This window comes from Neofelis nebulosa, chromosome 7, assembly GCF_028018385.1.
Source record: "Neofelis nebulosa isolate mNeoNeb1 chromosome 7, mNeoNeb1.pri, whole genome shotgun sequence".
Taxonomy (NCBI): Eukaryota; Metazoa; Chordata; class Mammalia; order Carnivora; family Felidae; genus Neofelis; species Neofelis nebulosa.
The window spans coordinates 122,391,189-122,416,109 of record NC_080788.1 but is presented as its reverse complement, the minus strand read 5'-3'; the positions used below and the strand labels follow the sequence as shown (position 1 = coordinate 122,416,109).

The 24,921-nt window shown below is 54.5% G+C and overlaps 1 protein-coding gene across 2 annotated transcripts in view; it reads right to left on the bottom strand.

Annotated features, from left to right (window-relative positions):
- Positions 1-2,569: 2,569 nt before the first annotated feature.
- ESRRB (estrogen related receptor beta) overlaps positions 2,570-24,921 on the bottom strand; it is a 172,524-nt gene continuing 150,172 nt past the window's right edge. For both annotated transcript variants that reach the window (XM_058739774.1, XM_058739773.1), the window contains exons 4-7: positions 21,128-21,238; positions 20,476-20,637; positions 11,607-11,876; positions 2,570-5,710 (exon numbers count right to left, since the gene is read on the bottom strand). In XM_058739774.1, coding sequence (XP_058595757.1) covers positions 5,466-5,710; positions 11,607-11,876; positions 20,476-20,637; positions 21,128-21,238 — 788 coding nt within the window. In that variant the 3' untranslated portion in view covers positions 2,570-5,465. The remainder of the gene's footprint in view (positions 5,711-11,606; positions 11,877-20,475; positions 20,638-21,127; positions 21,239-24,921) is intronic.

The window sequence follows — 24,921 nt, the reverse complement described above, 5'->3', positions numbered from 1 at the left end:
CTCAGTGGTCTCCGAGTTAGTCTTGCACCCTGGCCCTCCTACAGCTTGTCAATACAGCAGGCAAAGGCTCCTGTTGAGACGTGCAATCGTGTGTCCCTTTATTCAAAATCTTCCACTTAGGGTGAAAGCCTCACTTCCTATGGCCTCACGTACCCTACATGACTTGCCCCACTCACTCCACTTCAGCCACACTTGTTTCCTTGATGTTCACTGAACACACCTGGCACACTGCTACCTCAGGGCCTTTGCACATGTGGTCCTGCTGCTCAGAGAGCTTTTTCTCCAGACACCCACATTGGCCCTCACTTTCAATAAATGTAACATTCTCTCTGAGGCTTCTCTGACCATTCCTTTTAAAATTATATCCTACCTCCCCATCCCTGATCCCCCAAACCCTGCTTTTCCCCTCCTAGAACTTACCTATGTAATTTGATTTATTGTGCTCATTCTCTCTCTTCCTCCCACTAGACTGTGTGCCTAGAACAGTGCCTGGCACAGGCCAGACCCTCATTAGATCTTTGTTGAACGAATGAATGAATGAGTGAATGACCTTTAGTTGTGTTTCCCCCTTTCACTTTTTTGGTAACAAAAAGGGGAGAATATTTGGAGAGTGGATGAAGAGACAGAAAGCTATCAATGAGGTTTAAGTCTTTTTGAAAATGAGCTATTAGCTAGTCTGATCACAATTACCTGTACAAACTAGCAGTACAGAAAATCCTAAAGTACAGATGTCTGGCAAGTCTTACTGTTTCGATTACGTTACCTGATGTTATGGTTGATTCTCTTTCCTGATTATTAAGGTGGCAGCTGTGTGTGTGTGTGTGTGTGTGTGCACACGCACGTATACACGTGCCAGAGGTAATGAGGGTAAATTGGGAAATTACCTAAAAATAATCTACAAACTGGGTAGTTTCATTCCCACAAAACATCCCCTTAATACGTTTCGTGAAGGCTTGCTAAGTATGGAGTTCAAAGGCTGCTCTGTGAATGTGATCTTCCAAGAGCTTCAGGAAAACTTATAAATAGCTCAGTGAAAGTTGACCAGAGCCTGGGCTGTCCATGTATGTGAATTCTGTGGGCGCCATGGTTGGTTGGTTGTAGTCCAGTCTTCCAAGCCAACCCTTTCTGTATAGCAGCTGGACAGTTACATGGGACTAGTCCCCCCCCCCCCCCCCCCCGATGGTCACAGTGGTCTCTTTTAGGGATAAGCAAAAAGCCACTGGGGTCTAGAACGAAGCTATTTTCCATGGTTGTAAGAAGAGATGTTCCTTCTCTCCCTACAATGTGAAGATAAAAAGCTGGCAGCCTTCTTGCTACTATGCAAGAGGCTGAGGACAAAGCAGACAGCAGAGGGCAGAACTAAGAGGAGCAGAGCCATGGCCCTATTGACTTCGTGAACCTCTGGATGAAACCCTACCTGATGCTTGCCCCACTTCTAGACCTCACATAAATCCAAGACAATCCATTAAGCTGATATAGACTGGGCTTTTACTTGCAATGAAAGGCACCCTGATAAGGTGTTCTTTTTTTCGGGCCATCCCCTCTGCTTCTCACTGGTCCTGAGTGTGGATGACACATGGGCCCTCTGTGCGGTCAGCACTATGCGCCTGCATTTCAGGATCCTAAGGCAGTGAACGGTTTTTGGTTCCCATACATGTGATGTTCCATTTCTCTGGCATCGGTGAAGATTAGAGTGCTTCACATTGATGTCAAAAGTATAAAAAGTAGCAGGGGGCTTCTCAGAGCTGTATCCTACTTCTCAAGTTGCCTTCCTGAAGTTTTGCTGCTGAACATGCTAAAATGACTACTTGAACGCCCAGAAAACTCTGAGGCTGGGCTGGTGCTCCCGACAGCCAGGCTTAGCCATCAGCCATCGGCCTGAGGGCAATGCTGTCCGGGGGACAGCAAGCCCGGAAAGGTAACGTGAAGAAACTCTCCAATGGGCTGTTCCTTATTTATTAGATTCCAGATACATGGGACCAGGACGGAAGAATCCTAGCGCATTTGATTTACATGGGGTGGGTGGGGGCTTGGGGGAGAACACGTACAGAGGCGGAAATGCGTACAGGTGGACAATGCCATGAGGGACTACCATTTTAAAAAATATATACATCTTAAGAAGCCATTCCAGCCTTTTAATCATTATTCGAAAATAAAACATTCTTTCCACATAGTGCTTTTCTTTGGTGCTGTTCCGTGGGCATGGGCCCCTCTGTCTTCTTGTCACCAGTTTGTCACTGCTCCCCCCCACCCTTGACTTCTCCCATCTGCACAGGGGAGGGGAGAGTCTGGAGGAGGGGAGAGTCTGGAGGAGGGAAGGGTGGCCCCTGACACAGAGGCGGGTGCAGATTCTGGGTCCTAAAGCCCTGCCTGGCCTCCCAACCGATGCCCCCTCTGGTCTCGAGATCCTCCTACTTGGTTTCTTCAATTGTGGCCTGGGAAACAATCCAAGTTTCCCGTGTGCAAAACCTGGGTGCCACTACCAAGGTTCACATCGTGACAAAAAACAGTCTAGAAGCTTTAAAAGGGTCAGGACACGGGGACCAAACAAAACCCAGCCAATACCACCTTCTCCGTGGTTGGATTTTCACATTTTATTTCTTGGTTCATTTCAATGACCTGTATCATGAGAATACAAGTGGGAAGGGTGATTTCCTCTTTACAGATTTTCCAGGAACAGCAGATTTGGGGGCAAACTTGAGTTCCATCAAGTACCCCGTCTGGGGTACGGGGCATCCTAAACTCTCCTCACTTCACCATCCCCCACCAAGTCAGGGCCCCCCCCCCCCCACCGCCTCCCACGGAGGCCCCAAAGCTGGCAAGGCCTCCAGCTAAGAAGCTGGCCTAGACTTTTTCTCTGAATGCCCGTTGGTACACACCAGGGCCTTTCCCACCGGACGAGTTCCCGTCGGACCACTTCCTGTCGCCACTGGGGCTCAAGTGTGAGTGAGAACAGTGCATGCCTCGCCGACACAGAGCCCCCGGGATCACCAGCTCCCCTCGCTGCTAGAGAGAGGCTCTAGAGGCAGGACCCTTGCAGGGGCACCAGACCCATCCCAACACCCACCCACCCCAAACCAGTTGTACCATTGGCTGAGGTCCTTCCCCCTAAAAAGGATGGGCTGCAAACCCCAGCTGGGGCACAGCCCCCTGCCGCGGCGGACAGCTCAGGTCCTCGTGCTTGAGCAGGAAGGGACACCCCGGTGACGAGATGCCACCCTCAGCCCCACCTCCTCAAGCACACAGCACGATATAAGGCTAGGGGAGGCACCCACGGAGCAGACCCCAACTTCTCTCACCGTGAGGTCCCTCGGGTTCGGACCTTAGGGTGTGGTTGTCAGACTTGGGTCTTTGCCCGGGTCCCTTGATGCTGAGGTGCGGGTGTGTCCACCCAGATCGGGACTTCCCAGAGACCTAGGGATGAAGCATCTCAGATGACAATTACAAGGCTGACTGTCCCGTGGCTTTGGCCTTGGATTCCCCGCCGGCTAACAGGAGAGGAGCGCACGTCACTGGGCCATGAGGCCTCCTGGAACCCATGGTATTTTCTACATGAGGACATCAGACAGCCACTCTGCAGCTGCTGGGTCTCGGCCAGCCCTCCCGCCTGGGGTGACCTCAGCAGGTCCCAGCACAGAAATTCAGGAGCGTCTGGGGTGGAGAAGGTGGCAAGATGACATCAGCCACAGCCGCCTTATGCAGAGAGCTGCGGGGCTTGGGAGCGAGCACTCGGCCCCCCCGCCCCCCCTCCCCCGGTGTCCCAGTGATGGGTGAGCTGCCCCGCCTGCCTGTGCACGTGTGCGTTCCCCACAAGTGTCCCCGGTAGGGCTTCCCCGAACCCTGCTTCACAAGGCAGCTGCGTAGGAGGGGCTTTTCCCATCACGCTGAACCCCTCCCCCCACTCCATCCTTGGGGGATCCTCTGAGCAGCCACCCGCTAATGCTCAGGGCTGCCCTGAGCGGGTTACAACCAACTTTTGAGGCCACTCACAGAAATCAGAAGACAGACAGTCCCCATCTGCCTGGGACTGAGGGGTTTCCTAGGACACGGCCTTCAGTGCTAAAACCAGGAATGTTCAGGGCCAACCGGGGTGGTTGGTCAGTCTACACAGCAGCCAGGAAGACCGGGGGCTCCTACACAGCAGCCAGGAAGACCGGGGGCTCCCACCAGAGAGCTGGGCCTTCTTAGTGTCCCCAGGGAGCTACGTCACACCTTAGTCCAGGGTGACAGGAGCACCCCTCCTGTGGCACTGATTCGCCCAACCCTTTGGAATGCAGGGAACGGGGAGTCCTGGTGTCCACTGTCCCCAGAAGCCAGGACGTAGCAGGCAGGCTGGCAACCTCCCCTGAGCTCCCTGTCTTTGGGGATCCCCTGCCTGCTTATTTCTAGGCCTTTCTGTGTTCAGCAAAGGTTGGTTCGAGCCTCCCCCATCTTGCCCCAATCCTCCCAGGACCGCCAGCCTGAAATCAGTGCCCAGGGTGCCCTCAGATGGGGCCAGGTCCCTACACTCCCTGCCTTGCCACAGGCCCACCTGCTCCAGATCTGCCCTGAAGGCTGAAAGGGCGGGAGGTGAGAAGCAGGCAAGAAGCAGGAGCTCTGGGGAGTATCGCCTGGACCCTGCTCTTTTCTGAGCCAGTGCTGTTCCCAGCTGCGGACCCGGAAGTCACCTTGGCTGGCTGAACCCACTGAGTGAGCTCTGAGGTAGGGGCAGGAAGTAGCAGGGATTTCCTGGGACAGGAGGGGAGGAGGGCAGGTGGGCCCCAGCACAGCGGGGACAGGCAGGTGGGCGCACACAAGGGCGTGTGCCTGGGAAAACGCACGAGCTCTGCCAGCTGCTCCCTCCACGGCGAGTCCCTAACGGGAGCGGAGTGTGCCAAACTGAGAGGAAGGACGGAGGGTGGGAGCCGTCTGGGTCTGGACCGGGGAAGGTACGCAGCCTCCTGAGGGGCCCCAGAGAACTTCAGAGTAGGCGGAGCCTCTGGAAGAAAGCACCTGCCGTCTGGGGAGGGAAAACTTCCAGGTGGCGCCTAGCCTGGGCCGGGGGAGTCCTAGGCACTGAGCACCGGCCGCCCAGTCCACGAGGTGGGGAGGGGGGGTCGGGGGGGGGTAGGAAATACGCTGCTGTCTCTTGGTGGTTTGGTGGGAAAGGCGGGGCTTCCTCCACGGTCTCTAGTCTCAAGGGAGTCAGCCCTTAGCCCGGGCGTCAGCACTGCCCGTGGAGAAGGAAAAACATACCAGAGAAAAAGCCAGTCACAGGTGAGCCCACACCCTGCCCTCCCATCCCTGTTCCCCGGCCCCGCTGCACCCAGGACTCTGCACGCAGCCGGGAGGCGAGAAGCCCCTTCCTCGGGGACTGCTCGTGGCCATGATACAGGGCTTGAAGGTCGAGGCTGGTGGCTGTGGAGGTCTCCGCGTCGGGTCGGTCGGTCTGTCCGCGGGTGGGAGTCGGTCCATGTGCCGGGCCATCAGACCTTGGCCTCCAGCATCTCCAGGAAGAGTTTGTGCATGGGCACCTTGCCCTGCAGTTTGATGCTGTAGAAGTGCTGCACGGCCTTGGCAGCCGTCTGCCGCAGCAGGGGCAGCGTCAGCAGCAGCTTGCCCGTCCTCCGCGGCTCCTCGTGGCGCTGGCTCAGCTCGTAGTCCTGCAGAGCCTCGTGCAGCAGGTCCTGGAGCTTCTGCACTGCCTCCAGATCCTCGATGTACATGGAATCTGTGGGCACAGGGCTCGCGTCAGCGGGTGTGGCCGGACGCCCCGGGGGATGGGCTCCACCCTGGGGCCCCTGGGCCTCTGCGGGGTGGCCTTCCAAATCCTCACTCTACAAAGAAGGAGACTTGAGGCTCACAGAGGATAAGCGGCCAGCCCGAGGTCACGGAGGCCAATGACACAGCGGAGGCTTGGACCCCGGGAGCGATCTGTATCTAGGAAGGTCATCTCTCGAGAAACCACCAGGAGGTGGCGGCGGAGACCCTGAAGGACTTGAATGTGAGCCGACCCGTCACTGCCCTGGAGGTGCCAGGAGGATTCTGGAGCCAGCCTGGTGGGTTGGAATCCTGCGTCCGTCACTTGCCAAGCTGTGTGACTTTAGGCAAGTCATTTAACTTCTCTGTGCCCTGTTTTTCTCATTCGTTAAATGACGTAACAGCCATACCTACCTCAAGAGGTTGAATGACTTAATACAGGTCAAGGGCTGAAAACAGTTCCTGTCCCGAAGGAAATGCCCAGCTGAGGGCATCATCACCAGCTGATGTCTTCAGGGACATCGCTAACCTGACAGAATGCCGGGTACGGAATCCACACACAGAGAAAGGGGCTGGGCTCTGCGTGGAGGTGCCCTGTGCTGGGGGACCGAGATGGCCTGGACGGACGCATGGGGCGCAGTGACGGAGGGTGCCGTGGGGAGCTCTCCAAAAATCCTGAGGAGGGCTTTGGATTCAGGCAGGCACTGGGGTTCAAACGAAAGTCACCTAAATCCCAGCAGGGCAGGTGCTGACAGCTGGGTTACAGCGGGGTCGGGGCTGAGGCAAAGGCAATGTACTGGAACTCATTCCCCAGCCTCGGGGAAAACACCCAGCCTTCTTCAGACACTCCTTAAAGATCTCGAGCCACCACACTGAACCGCAGTGTCTGATGCCTGCCAGAGGCGGGAAGGTAAGGGTGCATCTGGGTCAAGTGAGCCGAAGGCTCTGGGGAGGCTGCCAGGAAGACGGGGTGAGGCCCCAGAGTTCCTCAAGAGAGCAGGGCGATTCCTGTGCGTGCTGGGTTAGTTTAGGTACCAGACTGCCAAGGGCAGCTGTTCCAACTGGCTGACCCCAGTGACTCCTTCTGACCTTCTGGATCCACACTCAGCCCACGCCTCCAGGGTCCTGCCTTCTCTTGGGAGAAAAGCAGAATGAGGAAGGCGAGAGTCTCAAGTCCTAGATGCTGTGTTATTTGGGCCAAGTTACTTAAGCTCTCTGAGACTGTTTCTTCATCTGTAAAATGGAGCAAATACCTCCTACCTCATAGGGTCGTGGTGAGGGTTACAAGAGATAGCACATTACCAGGCACTTAGAAACCACCTAATAAACGTAATACCGTCATCACGGTGAGGACTCAGCCGGGGGGCAAGTGCCTTTCGTGCGCTGGGGCGTTACTGGCCCCATACCCTCCACCTTGTTGGAGCAGCGAGGACTCCTTCTCCACTTGGAAACGGAGCATGGCTCCATTCCTACACTCTCAGCTGTTTCCAGAATGTGCACTCGAGATGCGCTGGTCCCTGTAAGGCTGGGACGTGGCCATCCAGACTCCCTGCCTCCCGCCAGCTTCCTCTCCCCATCCCCCCACCCTCCCCAAGGAGGCCAAAATTGGCAGCTGCCTTCGACCAAAAATGAAATAAAATAACATTGCAAGATTAATTTCTCTGCAATCCATCAGTGAGTCTGTATCGATGGCATTGATAAACTGTTAATTACAAAATCAATGGCTATGAATTTTTTCTGCTGTCAAGGAGCCTTGGAGATGGGACTTGGGGTGAAAGATGGCCGGCAGGCTCCCGAGGGGCTGTGGTTTGGGGGCCCCGGCCTGTCTCTGATGTGCGTCACTCTTCTGCCTGGAGCCAGCCCCCGAGCCCCATGTGAGTGGTCCCCATCCCATGCCCTCAGCCTGAGCAGTGGCACCGTGGGCCACCACCAGGACCACTCCAGCCACCTCCTGGCACCTGTCTCTCCTCCAGCTAACACAGTTTGGGGGATTTCCCTACCTTGCTGTACAACCTTTCATGGCTCCCTGGACCGACCCTATTGCAACCCAATCCCTTCCTACCCCCTGCCTAGCCCTAGAGCCTCTGGTCTGACCCCAACCTACTTTTCTGGCCTTACTCATAGCAGGCCTATGCTTTCCCCCATTTCCTGCCCACAGCTGACTGCTCGACTATGCAGCCAGGGCTGTGAGCGTCACAAACTCCTCCTTCTCTGTTCTGAACTACTTGGACCGGCACGTAAGCCACAGGATGGCCTGGCAGGTGCCACCGGGCCAGAAGCGCAGGTTCCTGGAACTTCGTCTCCCATGACATGACAGTGCGTACTCAGGCGAAGCTTGATCCAGCTGAATCTCCTGATGGGCTCGTGTCACTAAACCACTGTCAGTCCCCAGGTGCTGTGTGTGCACGCGTGTATGTGTGTCGTATTTGTGAACATGTGTATGGGAGCATGTGTCTGTATGCATGCGTGTGTGTTCGTGTGTGTGTAACTGTATGTGCATGTATGTGTACCTAAGCCTGTGTGTATGTCTGTGTGTGCACGTGTGTCCATATATGTATGTGTGCATGTGTGTGTGCACGTGCATGCATCTGTATTTGCACGCACACGTATGTGTGCATGAGTGTATGCATGTGTGTGTGCATGTGTGTGTGTGCACGTGTAGATGTCTGTGAGCATGCATACCTGTGTGTCTATGTGTGTGCGCACGTGTAGGTGCCTGTATTTGCATGCATGCCTGTCTTCACACGCACGTGTATGTCTCTGCGCCTGTGTGTGTGCACGCACGTGCCTGTGAGATCAGGACGAGAGCCGAGCTATGGAGCCATCTGAACGCCGTCACGGCCTGACGTTGAGGGGTGGCATAGACGCGACAGCGGCACCCCACCTCTTCACCCTCCTCCTCCCCGCGTGGGCCAGCCCGAGCTCGAGGTCAGGGATGAAGTGTCAGGAGAGTCTAAAAGCAAAGATGTGCCCTCCAAGGCCCGGCAGCCTTGCGGGCCTCGCTGTCCCCATGCTGTGTCCTCTGCGTTCACCGAGTCCCCTCTGCCCACACAGACCCCCAGCCCCCTGCAACGGCTGGCTGAGGTGCTTCCCTCTCAGTAGGTGGCACAGGCTCACGAGGGGTGGGGCCACTGTGTACAGTAGGGACCGGCGGGGGGGGGGGGGGAGGGGGGGGAGGGAGGGCAGGGGCTGTCACTGCCCATTTGTCAAATCTATAGACCCACACAACACAAAGAGTAAAACCTGGATGGCAACCAGGGACTTTTGTTAATAATAATGTATCAATACTGGCTCATTAATTGTAACAAATTGCCACACCAATACAAGATGTGAACGACAGAGGAACCCGTGCGGGGGTGGGGGATGAGGGTGGGATGGGTGCCACACCGTAGTGCCACCTGCTCAGTCGTTCTGGAAATTGAAAACTACTTTTAAAAAACCCAACAGCCCCGGCATTCTCTAACAAAGAACACACTACCATTTTGGAATCTTAATACGTAAACGGTCTGGGCGCCTGGGTGGCTCAGCCGGTTAAGCGTCCGACTCTTGGTTTCGGCGGAGGTCATGAGCTCAGGGTTCACGGGATCGAGCCCTGGGTCAGACTCTGCTCGGACAGCACGGAGCCTGCTTGGGATTCTCTCTCACCTCTCTCTCTCTCTCTCTCTCTGCCCGTCCCCGCCCCCACTTGCCTACTTCTCTCTCTCAAAATAAATATTAAAAACAAATTTTTAAAAGATGTATAGGTTATGTATAGAAGCGTGTAAAAGTTTAATCATTCTCTTGCATTTGTTTATTAATAAAAGGGAGTTGCACTAAAGAAAATGCTTCCCTCTCTACACTAGATCAGGATCCCCCAAAAGCAGAGCCCAAGACCAGGGTCTGGGTGCACAGATTTTCTGGAGGGTGTGCTCTCAGGAGAAAGGGAGGGAGGGAGGCAGGACAGGGTGAGGGTGGGAACAAGCAAGGTGAGGACGTGGCCTCCGCTTTGGCCTGATCCACTAGGGCTCTGATCTCACCCTGCCAAGAGTCCAGCCTTTTGTTCCCCTGTGTGGGTCGCCATTAGTTGATGGTGCCAAGGTGCCTGACTCTCCGGGCACGGCAGGTGAGGGCAGATCTTGGCCGAGGGGGCAGCTGTGAGCTATCAGCAGCACAACTCAACAGCTGGGGCAGGGGAGCACGAACCCAGTAAAGGGGGGCTGAGCAGGGCAGCGGCAGCACCCCTGCGTTCTCTCTGAAAACATTTGTTAGGGGGACCATGGTCTCGGTTTGCCAGGGACTGAGGTTTCCTGGGACACGGGACTTACTAAAAGCCGAACCGTACCCTGCAAACCGGTCGCTTACCCTGTTTGTACCGTCTCCGCCTGGGAACCAGCTGTCCCTCTTCCCTGTGCGGATAACACTTTGTTTCCTCTAATATTAATAATAATGATAATAATTAATATTTATTGAACATTTGCTCTAGGCCAGGCACTGGTCTAAGTGCTGTATCTTCAGCCAGTCATTCAAGACCAAAGTGCTTGGAGAAGGTACTGGAATGTCCCCATTGTACACACAAGGACAGGGCTAAGGAAGGTTGCCAACCTGCCCAGGCCACACTGCTACTAAGTGTCAGAGCTAAAATTTAAACTTGGGTCCACCTGACCAGACTTGACCAAGGCACACGCACTGCCCTGGGGAACCGTGTGTGCCTGCCTGACAGTCTCTCTTTAGGACAGGGAGCCTGATTTTCTCCTGCATTCTCCACCCCCTGCCTGGCACAGTACCCCGCATACGGTGGGTGCTCCCCAAGTGTGGACACAGATGACAGTCCAGCTCGCTCACCTGCATCATGAGCGCCCAGCCCCTGTCCCCAGAGATTCCAGCCAGGAGCTGCAAGGGGCTGAAGGAAGGGAGGCGAAGCCTCCTTTTTAAAGAGTTTTATTTTACTTTCATTTATTTATTATTTTTGAGAGCGAGCGAGCGTGCACAAGCTGAGGAGGGGTAGAAGGAGAGGGAGAGAGAGAATCCCAAAGCAGGCCCCCTGCCCAGTGCGGAGCCCGACACGGGGCTCGATCTCACGACCCTGAGATCATTGACCCGAGCCAAAATCAAGAGTGGGACGTGAAGCCCTCCTTCTTAACGACAGACCAGACCACTCAGCTGGGAAGGTTTTCTCTCTCTTGTGCCTGAGCGATCTGACTGGCAGATTCAAGGAGTGGCTATGAGCTGGGGGTTGATTTTGCAACGAGAGGGCCTTGGTTGGGGTCCTAGCTCTGACACCCTTTGACAGTGTGGCCCTGGGCAATTTTCTCCAAGCCTCAGTTCCCCCGTCTATAAAATGGGGTAAAAATCAAGAGCCCCTTGCTCACAGGGTTGTTAAGAATTAAGTAAGTTCACAGCTAATTTATTTAGCAGGTTCAACGCTTACTGTAAGCCCAGCGTGTTGTGAGTGTAACATAATGATGTACAAATAAACCCCCTCCACTGTCTGGTGGGGGAGGGACTCTGTATTGTTCCCCTTTTACTGATAAAGAATAGGAGGCACAGAGGGAAGCGACTTGCCCAAGAGGCAGAAGCAGGATTTGACTCTCAGCGACTGTAGAGCCTCTGTCCTTAACCGGTGTGCTGGGCTAGATAGCAGAGGCTCAGTTCGTAGAACGCCCTGCAAATCAAGGGCTCAGGAAGCACCTATCGCGGGCCTTGGTCACCGCCCTTTTCTTTTAGCTCCAGGCCAACCCCTTGCACAACCTTTGGTGACAAGAACCTCGGGCATCTTCACGCCACCCTGCCTCTCACGGTGGCCCCGCTCACGAGCTCCGGGGCTGTGCCCCCCGGGGCCCAAGAAGACCTCTGGAAGGTCCCACTGTGGGGCCCCTGCCCGCCCTTACCTGAGTTGGCCAGAGCCAGGGCCTTGAGTGTCACAAACTCCTCCTTCTCCACCTTGAGCTTCTTGTACCTGCGCACCAGCTGCAGGATGGCCCGGTAGAGCTCCAGCAGCCCCGCAAGGCGGGAGTGTTCCTCGTCCATGATGTAGTCCTCAGCATACACCAGCTTGTCCTCGTAGGGCAGCGAGCGGTACACGATGCCCAGGATGAGGATCTCCATCCAGGCGCTCTGCAGCAGGCTCATCTGGTCCCCGAGAGAGAGGTTCGAGAAGCCTGCGGGAACAGGGGGCGAGGAGGGCAGCAGCAGTCAGGAGGGCTGGCTGGAGGAGGTGGTCCCGGGCCCCGATCCTGCCCCTCCCTCCGTACCTACTGAACTCCTCGTCCTTCCCTTGGCCAGTGAGTCAGACGGGGAATTCACGGAAAAGACTTATGTAATGAGAGCTCGGTCAATGTTGACAATTGTTATTATCACTCTTGTTGTTAGTTCTGTGCTATTTTCAAATGTCTGGAGAGGTTTTTTTTGGTTAATTAAATGTGTTTGTAATTGAAGGGGTTTTTAAATTCATAGGATCAAAAGGCGGCAGTACTGGGTCCCCTTCCCTCTGGGGACGTCCCAGATCCCTCTCTCTGCTCAACCAAGGGACATTTTGGCGTTTTAACGTTGCTGAGTCTCAGCTGTGTGTGCCGACCCAGGGGCCCAACCGGGAGAGAGGACTCAGCTGTTCCCAGCCAGTGACCCCCCTAGTGACCACAGCCCGGGCTGCTAAGAGCTCAAGAGCCCCCAGGGTCAGGGGGCACTTTCTCACAGAGCAGCCTCTCCTCCAGGGGTCAGACCCCTGCTGTCCTGGCCATCACTCTCCACCTAACGATGACCCAAGCCGTCCCGCATTCCGAGAGCTTAGAATCATGGGAGTTTCCCCCTCCCTGCTAGTAAGGAGGCTGACCCCAGAGCAAAAGGAGGTCGGGATGGGCTCCTGAATTATGACATGGTCTTGTCCAATGTGCTCGGGAGATTGCCTGGCCCTGAACCCTGACTCCCCATTTCCTAGCTGCAGGCTGACCGTGTGAAAGTTGTAACTGCCCCAAACCTCAGCATCCCCTTCTGTGAAATGGGTATAACTGTTAACACCTGCTTCAGACTCTCCACGAGGTCTAAATAAGACAACGATTATGGGACATACAACATGTTCACTGAGCTCGTACTATTGCTATTAATGATGAGATGAAAAGTCTTCATGTGCAAAATGAGAAGTGTCTGGAATTGCTTTATACATGTACTTAACTCAGGCATGGAACAATGAACATTTTTTTTTTTTTAAACTCTTGCCCATTGCAGGGCTCCAACTCACAAACTGTGAGATGATGACCTGACCCAAAACCAAGAAGCAGATGCTTAACCAACGGAGCCAGGCATCCCGGAACAATTAACATTTTGATCTGAGAGGAGGGTAGAGAAGAAGGAGCAGGAGGAGGAGGAGGAGGAGGAGGAGGAAGGAGAAGGGAGGGAGGGAAGAAGTTGATTTTTAAACTTCTCGGTCACTAAACACAAGGTGGTAACTTCGGCCAGAAATTCCAAGATTGGCTCCCACACGGACGCCGCCAGACTGACGGAAAGAAGGAAGAGTATCCATACAGCCATCTGTATGTACCATGCATCCTGGGTGGCCGGGTCTGAGTTTGCCCACGTGGGTCTCCGCTGCATTGGCCCCCTGGCACCTCACCCCGTGTGGGTGCGGCGCTGATGCGGGGGCTTTGAGGGTGAAGAGGTGGTTTTCAGACAGGCCCCCTCTGTTCCCTACACCGGCGGTGCCCGGCGAGCCTGACCGAGGGGTGATGCCCGTGGCTGTCGTTACTGTTTTTGTTGTTATTAGCACACTACTGGCATGACTCTACTCTCTTCTTCCTTCTGGGCACAGCTGGAGGCCCGGGGTGGTCCTGAGCTTCTCGACAGGCCCATCGCTCTGGGTTTCCGTGGAGTCTGTCCCACCCCTCACCTGCCGTCCCCCGAGTCTAAAACCCACGGTCCCTCTCCATTTTCCAACCAGTGCGTGAATGTTCAACCTTAGGGGGCACTCCTGGGGCTCCTGGCTCACCACCTGGCTGCTGGCACCCATCAAAAGAGCTGAGCAATGACACTGATAGACGGGGCAGGCCTGGATTGACATACCTCCTTGGGGAGAGGGGTCAGGTGTATGCGTGCTGTCTGGATCCCAGCGTGAGAGGGGGTGTGTGGCAGCCTGTGGTGGCAGGGAGAGCCGGGAGGTAATAAAAGGCAGATAGAATGGACATCCAATTTCCCTTATCGGGCCTCTGAGCGGGAGAGGGCTTGGGCGACATTAATTAACAGATCCCAATCAGCCAGCTCATGAGGGTGTGTGCACGCAGGGACGTGGGGGCTGCACTGGAAGCAGACAGACCGGGAGGGAAGATGTAGGAGGTGGACGGGGCAAAATTAACAGACAATTGCAAAAAGGGAGGTGAGGTAAGAGCGAGACTTCTGGAAACGAAAGAGAAGGGACCCCTGTGACGCCCATCACGAAGGTACCATCACCAGAGGCACGTTAACAGCATCTTCAGTCTCTTCCTTCATCCAGCACCTCCTCACTGGGCACCTGCTAAATGCCAGGCCCTGTGGGCAGAATGGTGAGCTCCAACCAGAAGGGATCCCTGAGTGCAAGCGCTCATGGTCAGGAGGGAAAGGCATGCCCCGAGCACCGAGCTCTGCCGTGACCCTGAAATTGGGGCAGTGAGAAGAACAAGGGGGGTGGAGGGCTCTGAGAACTTGGCCCAAACAAGAACCTGCCGAAGGCTTTGCAGAAGGAGACTTGGGGCTGAACCCTGCAGGGTAGGAGGGGCTCTAAAGAGGGTGGCGAGGGCCCCACTGGCGAGTACACCCCAGGGTGCGGGAATGAGCTGCTGTCCCTCTCCCCACCCCCACTGCCAAGTGCCGGCTGGGACAAGGGAGATGCGCAGTGCATATTCCCAGCACAGAGCACAACAAATGCCATTGGACCCTGACTCCTAGGTGACAAGAAAATGGGCCCAAAGAACTCGCTGAGACCCTCTCAGTCCTTCAGCCACGAGTTTGAATTTCGGCACCTTTTCCCATCGTGCAGAAGCCAGAGACACAGGCCTGCCCTCTGGGAGGAGGGGAGCAGGTGGTGGGAGAAAGAGGACAGCGCCTTTGAGAGTTTGGGCCACCATCTGAGGATAGACCTAGGCCTGTGTGCGGACCTCTCTGCAGTGGACTTGGCCCTCGGCCCCTGACCTCTCTCCTTCTTGAGTGGCTCTGAAAGGAGCTGGAAGGGGCTTTGAAAATCCAAATGTACTCTCCAAAGTGCTGAATGGTATATAGAGGCTGCTTCTCTTTATGCAAGGTAGGGGGGGAAGTATGTGGTATGTCCTAATACTTTAAAAAGTTCAAATACTTTCTAGTACTGCAAAAAAAGACACACTAGAAGGAAGAACGAAATATAAAAACAGCTCTAGGAGGAAGGAGGGGAGGCGACAGGGCTGGAAGGGAAGGCTCTGTGTGCACATTTCTACCTAGTTTTGGTCTTTGAACCTGTCCATATTTAAGATGTCCCAAAATAAAACTAAATCAAGCATAAAACAAAAGGCATGCTTCCTTCAACCTGGAAATTCCACTGCTAGGAATTTCTCCCAGAAAGAAAAGGATGCACAAATACACAGAGATAAATGTGAAAGGGTGTTTTGTTCCATCAGTCTGTAATGGCCTCAAGCAGGAAACAACCTAAATGTAACTAATGTGATTCCTGTAATTACTACATAAACATAATTATTAGCTAAACGAATGGCACGTTAGAAGCCACCAGAAAGAACGAGGTAGAACTATTTTTGTGGGTGTGGAAAGACACCCATGAATGTAAAGAGGACTTCACTATTAAGGACACAGATGCCACAACCAGACCCTAGAATCCTAGCTCTGCTGACTACTGGCTGTGACGCTGGGTATGTCCACTTCTGTGTGCCTCAGTTTCCTCATCTGTAAAACGGGAATAATAATAATACTTCCCTAATGGGACTGTGTGGATTGAATGAGCTAACGTGCAGAGTACTCGGTACACTGCCTAGCACAAGGGAAGTGCTACCATGTTATAGAATTCAATGAAAAAAAGCAAGACGTAGAGCAGTTGTTCTAGAATGGTCTCATGGTGGGGAGAGAAGATACACACACACGTACGCACACAGTGGCTGTACATGCACAGGAAATTCCCAGAAGGATGTTTAAGAAAGATGAGGGATCTGGAACTCCTAATTTCCAGCCCTCTGTCCCTGCTGTCATCTTTGGTAAAAGCACATACTCTTTCTTTTATTTAAACCCAGACCAAGGGCTGAAGCACTCCTCCCTGTCCTTCGGCCAAGCACCCTCCACGTCTGCTTTTCTGTGCTGGGCTGGGTCTCCTCCTCCATCGAGTAATTAGCAATTCTGGGACAGGGTGGCTTCCGGGAGAGGCTGGTGTGGCCCAGGCCCCTGGGCGAGAGCACTGCCCGCTGGAGGTCCTGCCCTGCCCCAGCTGGCTGTCCCTGCCCACCTCCCCTCCTGGGGCCCTGCTGCCCACCCCCACAAAGTTGCTTTATCTGCACCAACTGATCTGATAACAGTCAGGATCTTCCCAAGCCCCCATCCCCCAGTGGTTTGACAGCATGAGCTCCTAGAATTTAAGGAAAAAAAAAAAAAAAGAGCACATAATTTGTGGCAAGTGGAGTTCATAATCTGTTAATTTATTATCGTTTCTGTCGACCTGGAGGGCCATTAGCAGAGGTAATAAAGGGAGATGTAATTATAGGATCTGAGGCCACTCCAGACACAGCTGCTGTCACTCGGCAGCCCATATTTCATCGGCCGCTGGCATTCTTCTCTCCCCAGCGAGAGCCAGACGGTGGCTACCTGGGAGCAGGGCCGCTGAGGAGCCCTCCCTGAGGAGGCCTCTGGGGGGTCCCCCCCCCCCCGCAGAGGTGTGCACGTGTCACCCTGGCCTGGGAGGGCTCCCCTGGCTGGCGGAGCCTCCAGGCCACCTGGGGTGACAGGACAATTCATCAAGCCATACCCACTGCCTCTTAAAGGCTGCTGCCCCTTGCTCGAACCTGTCGCTCCCGGGGAACGAGGGGTGGGCGCTCTAAAGACTCAGGCTTATCCTCTGGGCAACCCAGGACTTGGAAAGTTCAACTCCAGGTAAAAGCCTGCATGTGTGCGGGGTAAGGCCACTGCAGACGGACTGAAACAAAGGAATGGCTGCTATTCTGAGTGAGCCGCAATCAGCCCGAGCTCCCTAGGGAGCTCACCCGTGTGAAAGTGTCCTGTGTGTTCAAACATGTGAGTGAAAGCCGGGGGGGGGGGGGGGGGAGAGGGGGGCTGCTGAGAAATGAGTTTTGTGCTCAAACGATCCTTCCTCCTGGCCAAGCGGGTCGCTCAGTGCCTGTGTACATATGTTAGCTTCTGGCCAGCAGCCTGAAAACTTGTGTTCGTGGCGCCCTGCTGCCCTTCTGGGCTTTTCCTCCATGGCCACTGCCCATCAGTCCTGAAGGCCTAGCTCAGCATCTGCCCTCTGCCCCCGCAGCCCATGGCATCCCTCTGTCCCGTGGTTCTCCTTGCTGCCTCCTAAGTGTGCAGGAGATGGGAAACAGGGTAGAGGTAAAGGGAAACAGGCAGTGGGGTGGTAATATTGAAGCAAGTGTCATGGAGGTTCCTCATGGAGGTCTGGTCTATTTTTGTATGTTTAGAATTTCTCATGAGAAAGTATTTTGTTGGGGGTGCCTGGGTGGCTCAGCAGCTGAAGAGTCCGACTTCGGCTCAGGTCACGATCTCACGGTTTGTGAGTTCAAGCCCCATGTCGGGCTCTGTGCTGACAGCTCAGAGCCTGGGGCCTGCTTCCGATTCTGTGTCTCCCCATCTCTCTGCCCCTCCCTGCCCTGCTCATGTTCTGTCTCTGTCTCTCTCTCTCAAAAATAAATAAACGTTAAAAAAAATTCTTTTTAAGGAAAAAGTATTGGGGCGCCTGGTGGCTCTGTCAGTTAAGCGTCCAACTTCAGCTCAGGTCATGATCTCACTGTTCCAAGTTCGAGCCCCGCGTCGGGCTCTGTGCTGACAGCTCAGAGCCTGGAGCCTGTTTCGAATTCTGTGTCTCCCTCTCTGTCTCTGCCCCACCCCCCCCACTCGTGCTCCCTCTTTCTCTCTCTCTCTCTCACACACACACACACACACACAAACATTAAAAAAAAATTAAAAACAAGTATTTTACTAAAAACAAAATTATCCACCTTATTTATAAATGAGATCCTTGGGGCAGAAATTAATCTACTTCTTTGTATCAGCCACAACTCCTAGCAAGAGACCTTACTCAATAAATGCATGCAAAGGCAAGTATGAAGTGCCCTCTGTATGCCAGGCTATGGACAGATACTGAGAGGTTAGCTCGTACTGAGTCATGAGACGTGGTCTCCTGTGCTTAAGGAAAGTGGGCTGGGCTCTGCTTCAGAGTGCTAACCTGAGCGGTCTTAAGGAACCTTCTGCTGTCCAGGAACCAGGATGGACAGGAGCTGATGTCAGTCCCAGAGTGGGGCCCTGGATTGCATCTACCCTAAGAAACCTGGTCTCTTTCTGGCTCTCTCTCTCTCTCTCTCTCTCTAAAGGCCAGTGAGCAGGTCTTCAGGGGAGTTTTCTGTCTAATCTGAGATGGGATTAAGTCGATTAGTTTAAACATATCAGGCACTTGATATGTCATCGCCCCTAATATGAGGTTTACATGCAGTGGCAGGAGACGCTATTAATTAATTTTACCTTAAACACTAGAAGGTCAGGCCCAAATAATTCAGCATGCAAATTTATGCAAAATAGGCAAATTAGTGTTTCAGACAGACAAATGAGCCCCTATGTTTATTTTATTTTTTAATCAAGAAGAATCCAGCTCTGGACAAGGGAAAAGGAAGATGTGAAAGGAAGCTTTTAATACTATTAGCAAAGACAATGACACAGTCATGGTCCCTGCCACGTATCAAGCACCCACTGTGTGCGGGGGCTGGGCTGACGGCCCTGTACCATCTCTTACGATTCCTAATTCACAGGCAAGGACACTGAAGCTCAGAAAAATGAGATCTCTTCACAAGGCCAGTAAGGACAGAACTTGGATCAGGGCTTGGGTCTGTCTGGATCCAAAGTCTGGGCCCCTAACAGCCACTCTGCTCGGCCCACCTCCCTCTTGGTCGGGCACAGATGGGAGATGGTGCTGGAGGGAGGGGAGACAGGAGAGAGGAACGGGTGCAAGGGAGACAGCGCCTCCTGGTTCTACGCCTCCCCTTAGAGGTGGCAGGAGAAGGAAGCGGTGACCTGGGGGACCGCCAGGCGCCACCCCTGAGCCATCGCTGGGATGCGATGGAAGAGGAGCGTGTGATGGCGGGGAGGGCAGGATGTGAGGGGCGGGGGAGCTGTACCGGATTCGGCCCCGGGTCAGTGGAGCAATCCGGGCTGAGGAGTCTTACGCAGTGGCCTGACCCCACGTCTGTGCTGAATCAGCACAGGCCAGATTCAAAATTACTGAGTGTGTAATCCCAAGAGGCTGAGCTCCTTAGTAAGGGCTTCCAGCTCAGACCCCCGGTGAGGCCCTCCCCGAGTCGGAACGCCAGGGGCCATCTGCGCAAGGAATGCTACGCTTCCTGCCAGCTAAGTGATACCAGCATCATCTCCCGAGCCCTCGTCCGCAGGAAGACTCCTTCATATAGGTTGTACACACACGCGTGTCTTCTATAAAAACATTCTGACTCCCCCCAGTCAACTGCGGGCCTTGGCATCTAAAGTCTCAGACACCTTTGCTACACCACCGTGCGTGCTACATTCATTTTTCACGGCCGGCGACACACACAAAGAGGACCTACAGACAGGAAGATAAACTGCCCCATGTCACATCGCTAGTAAGAATCCGAGTCCGTGGTGGATGACTGCCAGAGGAAAACAGGATGTCCCCACCACACTAAGAGACAAGATGTAGAAACCTTACGAGGCATAAACTGCACAGGCTTTCGAAAGCTCCCCAACACGTGTGTAATGCAAAACACGCGGGTATCGGCGTCTAACAAAAATAAAATTAAAAACCAGCTTCCACCGTCTGTCCAGACGGAGGATGCTGAAGGAAGGGTGTGGGCCACACGCAGCGAACAGCCGTATCCGGGGTCCATTATCACCTGAAACGTATTTATTACATGCACCTTCCACGCCACCTATTAAGAGATGGGCCTCCCGTAAGATCAGGCAAGTGGCAACAGTGAGCCGGCAATGAACGTGAACATGGACCACACATCACACTCATCCTTGCATTTCATCCTCACGGCAAAGCCCACGAAGGAGGTACTGCTATTATTCCCTGTTCACAGAGGGGCCGGGTGACCCGCCCAGGGTGACACAGCTAGTGAGCCGCAGACCCAGATATTGAATCCTTTGAATCCCAGACTTTGACTCCCCAGCCCATGTTCTTAACCATCCAGTCCACCGGCCGCTAAAGGAAGCAAGAGACTCAAATTCTCTGCTGCATTTTCCCAGCACATTTCCAATAAGGTCTACAAGAAAACCCTTTGGCCTTGAAGGACTCAGAGAACTTGCTCTTTGAATCTCACCTATTGTAAGAAGCAATCAGCAACCCTCGAGAGTGATCACTGATTCTGAAGAGCCCCCAGCAGTTCAGGAACGTTACTGGACCTCCCAACACCTGCTTACCTCCAATCGCACGAAGAGAAAAGGAGCCCAGAAGAAAACACGGCTCCTGGGTCCTGGGGCTCCCATGCATCAGAACCACGGTGGTGGGGACAGTGGCTGAGAGTCCCTGGCTATACCACCCCCGCCCGGTCCTATGGGACTCACCTGGGATGTGCTTGGCCCAGCCAATGATGACCACGAGCTCCCTGTCTGCCAGGTCACAGAGAGTGGTCAGGGCCTTGATGTCGCCCTCCGGCATGCCAGGGGGAGGCATGGCATAGAGCTTGTCCGGCTCGGCCACCAGCAGGTAGGAGACAATCTTGGTCACTGCCAACAACCAGAGGAGGAATGTGAACGTTGGGGGAGGAGGGAGGGGCCGGGGTGGAGCCTGCCGTGGCTCGGAAAGAAAAGTTGGGTTCTGAGGAGTCTCTCCCTTCCCCCCTCCCCTTCTCACTCCACAAACTTGCTGGCCGTGTTGATTTGGGCTATTAAAAAATAGCCCTCCAAGGGAAGTTGCTGGTGACTTCTCTTGAGAGGAACCTGCTTTGAGTGGCAGGTGAGGGCGACACGTTCCGGATGCCGGGGCCCATGCCTTCTTACGATCATGCTTCATTTGGAACCACATTCTGTAAATCCCACATGGAAAGGCCTTCCGAATGAAGCCTGAAGCACCCGACACCCAGCCGGCCACCAATGCCACCTCCCCAGGATCCACACTGTCTCTAGCCAGCAGCGGGAAGGTGGCATCTCCCCACAGGGGCCAGATGTCCCAGGTACCCATGCTGGCAGAAGGAGCATGGACTGCCCTGACACTCACATGGCTTTTTAGCGGGTGGAGAAATCTGTAAGCTCAGGTATGGGCTGCTCTCAGAGTCCAGCCGTCGCTTGTATTTCTGGCGGCCTCCACGCACTCGGTCAAGGCGCACACCTGTTGGGGAAGAAAGGGACAAAGTGTCAGGCTGTTCAGCATCAGGGGTGTTAGCACTAACTCTGGAATCGCAGCACTGGCTTCGGCCCCCATGACTAGATGGCTTTCCAGCTGCCCCATGGCCAGCTCAACCAGGGAGTCCTGCAATCCTAAAACAACTAACGGTAATGACCCATCCCAGCTGCCCCGGGCCCGGCCCTGCTTCTGGATTCAGCATCCTCCTGACATCTATCCCCGAGCAACCCACAGCTTGAGTCTTTTGTCTCCAAAGGGAGAGCACAACGTAAGCACTCCTCTAGACGTTAGGGAAGGAAGACTCGTTATTTTAGATCTGCTGTGAATCCAGGGAGGGTTGAGTTGGCTTGCAAGATGGGAAAGGAACTCTCTGCCAGTGGCAGGCACCTCCAAAGAACAAGAACAAGAATGTTCAGCCTTTTCACGTAAGCAGCATCTGAATGGGTGTTCATTACAAATGTCAATTTCCAGGGGCGCCTGGGTGGCGCAGTCGGTTAAGCGTCCGACTTCAGCCAGGTCACGATCTCGCGGTCTGTGAGTTCGAGCCCCGCGTCAGGCTCTGGGCTGATGGCTCGGAGCCTGGAGCTTGTTTCTGATTCTGTCTCCCTCTCTCTCTGCCCCTCCCCCGTTCATGCTCTGTCTCTCTCTGTCCCAAAAATAAATTAAAAAAAAAACAAAAAAAAAACGTTGAAAAAAAAAAATTAAAAAAAAAAAAAACAAATGTCAATTTCTGGGTCCCACTTTCAGAGACCGTAGGATGGAGTTCTACGGTCTGTCTTCTAGACTAAAGGGAGTGTGAGGACTGGTCCGGGCAGTGGTAGTACCCTCAGTAGCAGGGGCGTGGGTAGCCGTGGACCAGACTCTCCTGGATGGGGACGCAGGTGGTCCTGGCCACACCTGGAAAATGAACGTCTCAAAGTCTCCCAACAGCAGGTGCAAAAGCAGGTGTGGCCACTCCACACTGACATCCCTTCCCAGGACGAGGCCCGATCCTACAGAGATCTGCTATTTCCCTGGGTCGATACGGCCTCCCAGGAACCCACCCCACCCACCCTCAGCAACTGCTGTCTGGACAGACATGTTCACACCATTTGACATCCCTCACCAGCCTGCAGGGTGGACAGGACCTCAAATAGGTTCCTCATCCAAAGGCACACAAGCACAGACTGGACACCAACCTATGTGGCCTGCCCTGAAAAATGGGTGGGATCCAACAAATTAGCTCCAAAGTATGAACTATTACAGGAAACAGAGCGGCTCCCTTAAGCTTACCATGACACGGGCCTTGATTAAAACGCATAAAAAGTGAGAGAAAGTGGGGCAGCTGGGTGGCTCAGTTGGTTAAGCCTCCAACTTCGGCTTAGGTCATGATCTCACAGCTTGTGGGTTCGAGCCCCACGTCGGACTCTGTGCTGACAGCTCAGAGCCTGGAGCCTGCTTCGGACTCTGTGTCTCCCTCTCTCTCTTCCCCTCCCCTGTTCACACTCTGTCTCTCTCTCTCAAAAATAAGTAAACATAAAAAAATTTTTTTAAATAAAAAATAAAAGTAAAAAAGTAAGAGACAGAGTCCTGAGAGGAAGAGAGCTCAGTGGCCACCTTAGCCTCTGAGGTGACAGGTCAAGTTCAACTTCCTGTTCCTTTCCCCAAAGGTCAACAGCATCACCCTCAGAGTCCTAGTAGTTGATCTTCAGGGCACTTTCCCGCTGCCACCTCCTCCTGCCTGTCCTCCTAGCTTGGCAGTGGTGGTAGCTCAGGCCCTTCCTGGGGAGAGGCCAGAAGGCAGCAATATGGGTGACCGAATGGAACGAGGATTTAGATCCCGTTCAGGCCAGAGGTGATTTGCTGGCTGTTTCTGAGGAGGTAGAGCTACTACGGTTAAGTCCCTGGGATGCGAGAGGAAGTTTCCGGGGCAATGAGAGCCATAGAAAGTGAAATCACTTTGTTTGCTGAATAAGAGGGACCAGCCTTTCTGCTAGTTGCCCTAAGGGAACTGGGGTGGGGAACTGGCATGGTACCGTGCCCACGTGCTCACAGTCAAGGGCTCAGACCTCCTCCTCCTCCTTCAGGGCAGAGGGCAGGGAGGATGTTGTGAGCCACCAAGACAGATGGCCCAGGGGGACTCTATGTGGGGCCAGTCACTGCTCTGCATTTTCATCAGCGGCGTCCTTTTCACCCCCCGGTCTGACATTCCTGTACTTGATGCTGAACATGGCTGCAGTAAACTTTTCTGGGGGGAGACGGTCTACCCAGCATCCCACCCCTGCTTCCCACTTAAAGGTAATTCCCCTATTGTGGGTCATCTCGCAGTGGGAGGGCCTGTGCCCACTCCAAGTCTGGGTATCTAACGCGACCCTCTGGAGGCTGAAGCATGGGCTGGTGACTCAGGAACAGCTAACGGGAAGCTTTGATCAAATGGCACCAAAACGGAGGGGGAGAGCTGCTCAGGGCTGCAGCGGTGGTCAGCAGCGGGGGTGTGGGCACCTTGGGCCACACTCTCCTGGCTACTGCATCTCTAGTGCCCAGGCTTTCTGGAGCTTCCCTTGGTCCTTGTCTGGCTTCTGAGTGTGGTCCTTGAGCCTCCTGAGAAGCTTCCAGTGAACTCCCCTTCTGCTTTGAGGGGCAGAGCGGATTGCAACTGACCACGCCTACAGTTGGGTTGCCTTGGACCAGACCCTGTGACAAGGAGAGTTTATCTGGAAGGTGAACCCAGGAAGAAAGCCAATCACGAGTGTGTTCCTGAGTAGGTGAGCAGGTTACTGCCGTTGCCAGCTGAGGCTCAGCCTCCCTGAAGACCCTGGGAGACAGGGCAGGACACTCCCCAGTTACCCTGCTGCAGATGACGGCCTTGGGGCATCCAACCGCCCCTCCTGGCAGTCACCAGCCCTTCCCGGACCGGGGCTGGGTGGGCTGTGGGGCCCAAAGCAAGCCCTGGGCACAGCTGCGGTCACCAGGAGGCAGTTCAGTCAGCATGCATGTGACAGAGTGCGGAGTGAAGGCAGGTGGGACACCGGCCACTGCCCTCCTTCCTCCTTCTCAAAGGGTGGTCCGGGCCAGGCATCATCCGGGAGCTTGTCTGAAATGCAAATATGTCAGGCTGCCCCCTAGGAACGGGAGTCAGCACTTCAACAAGGTGACTCGGAGGCACAACGGTGTTTGGAAAGGGCTGCAATACAGCATCCTACAGACCGGCAGCGGCCCGGACCTTGAAGGGGACAGAGGAGGCCCATCCGGTGCAGGAGCTAAACCCACATGCTGGTGGGGCTCTGGCTCCCAAACGCCACCCCTCCCTTCTGGCCCCCTCAGTGAGGGCAGAAGGAGCAGGCACACAAAGGCAGGAAGGATGGCTCCTCCCTTGAAGGTTTTGTGGGGAAAGTCCTGTTTTCCTGATGCCCTCCAGTGATACAGCTACAAAGCAGCTCCCCCCCCCCCCCCAACACAGACACTGGACGTCGTGAGCCAAACCCTCCAACAGGCTCTGCTTTGTCTTAGAAAGCTGGTAAGACTAAAAGTGAGAATGCCCGATTTCATTCACACAGGATGAGGAGGGGGCCCATTTCCTGCGCACCTACTGTGTGCCGGGGTCTGACCAGGGTCCAGGATGAGCCCTTCCCCACTTCACTGACTTTCTCTCCTGAGGCCAGTCTCACAAGCTCTCCCCTACACCCACC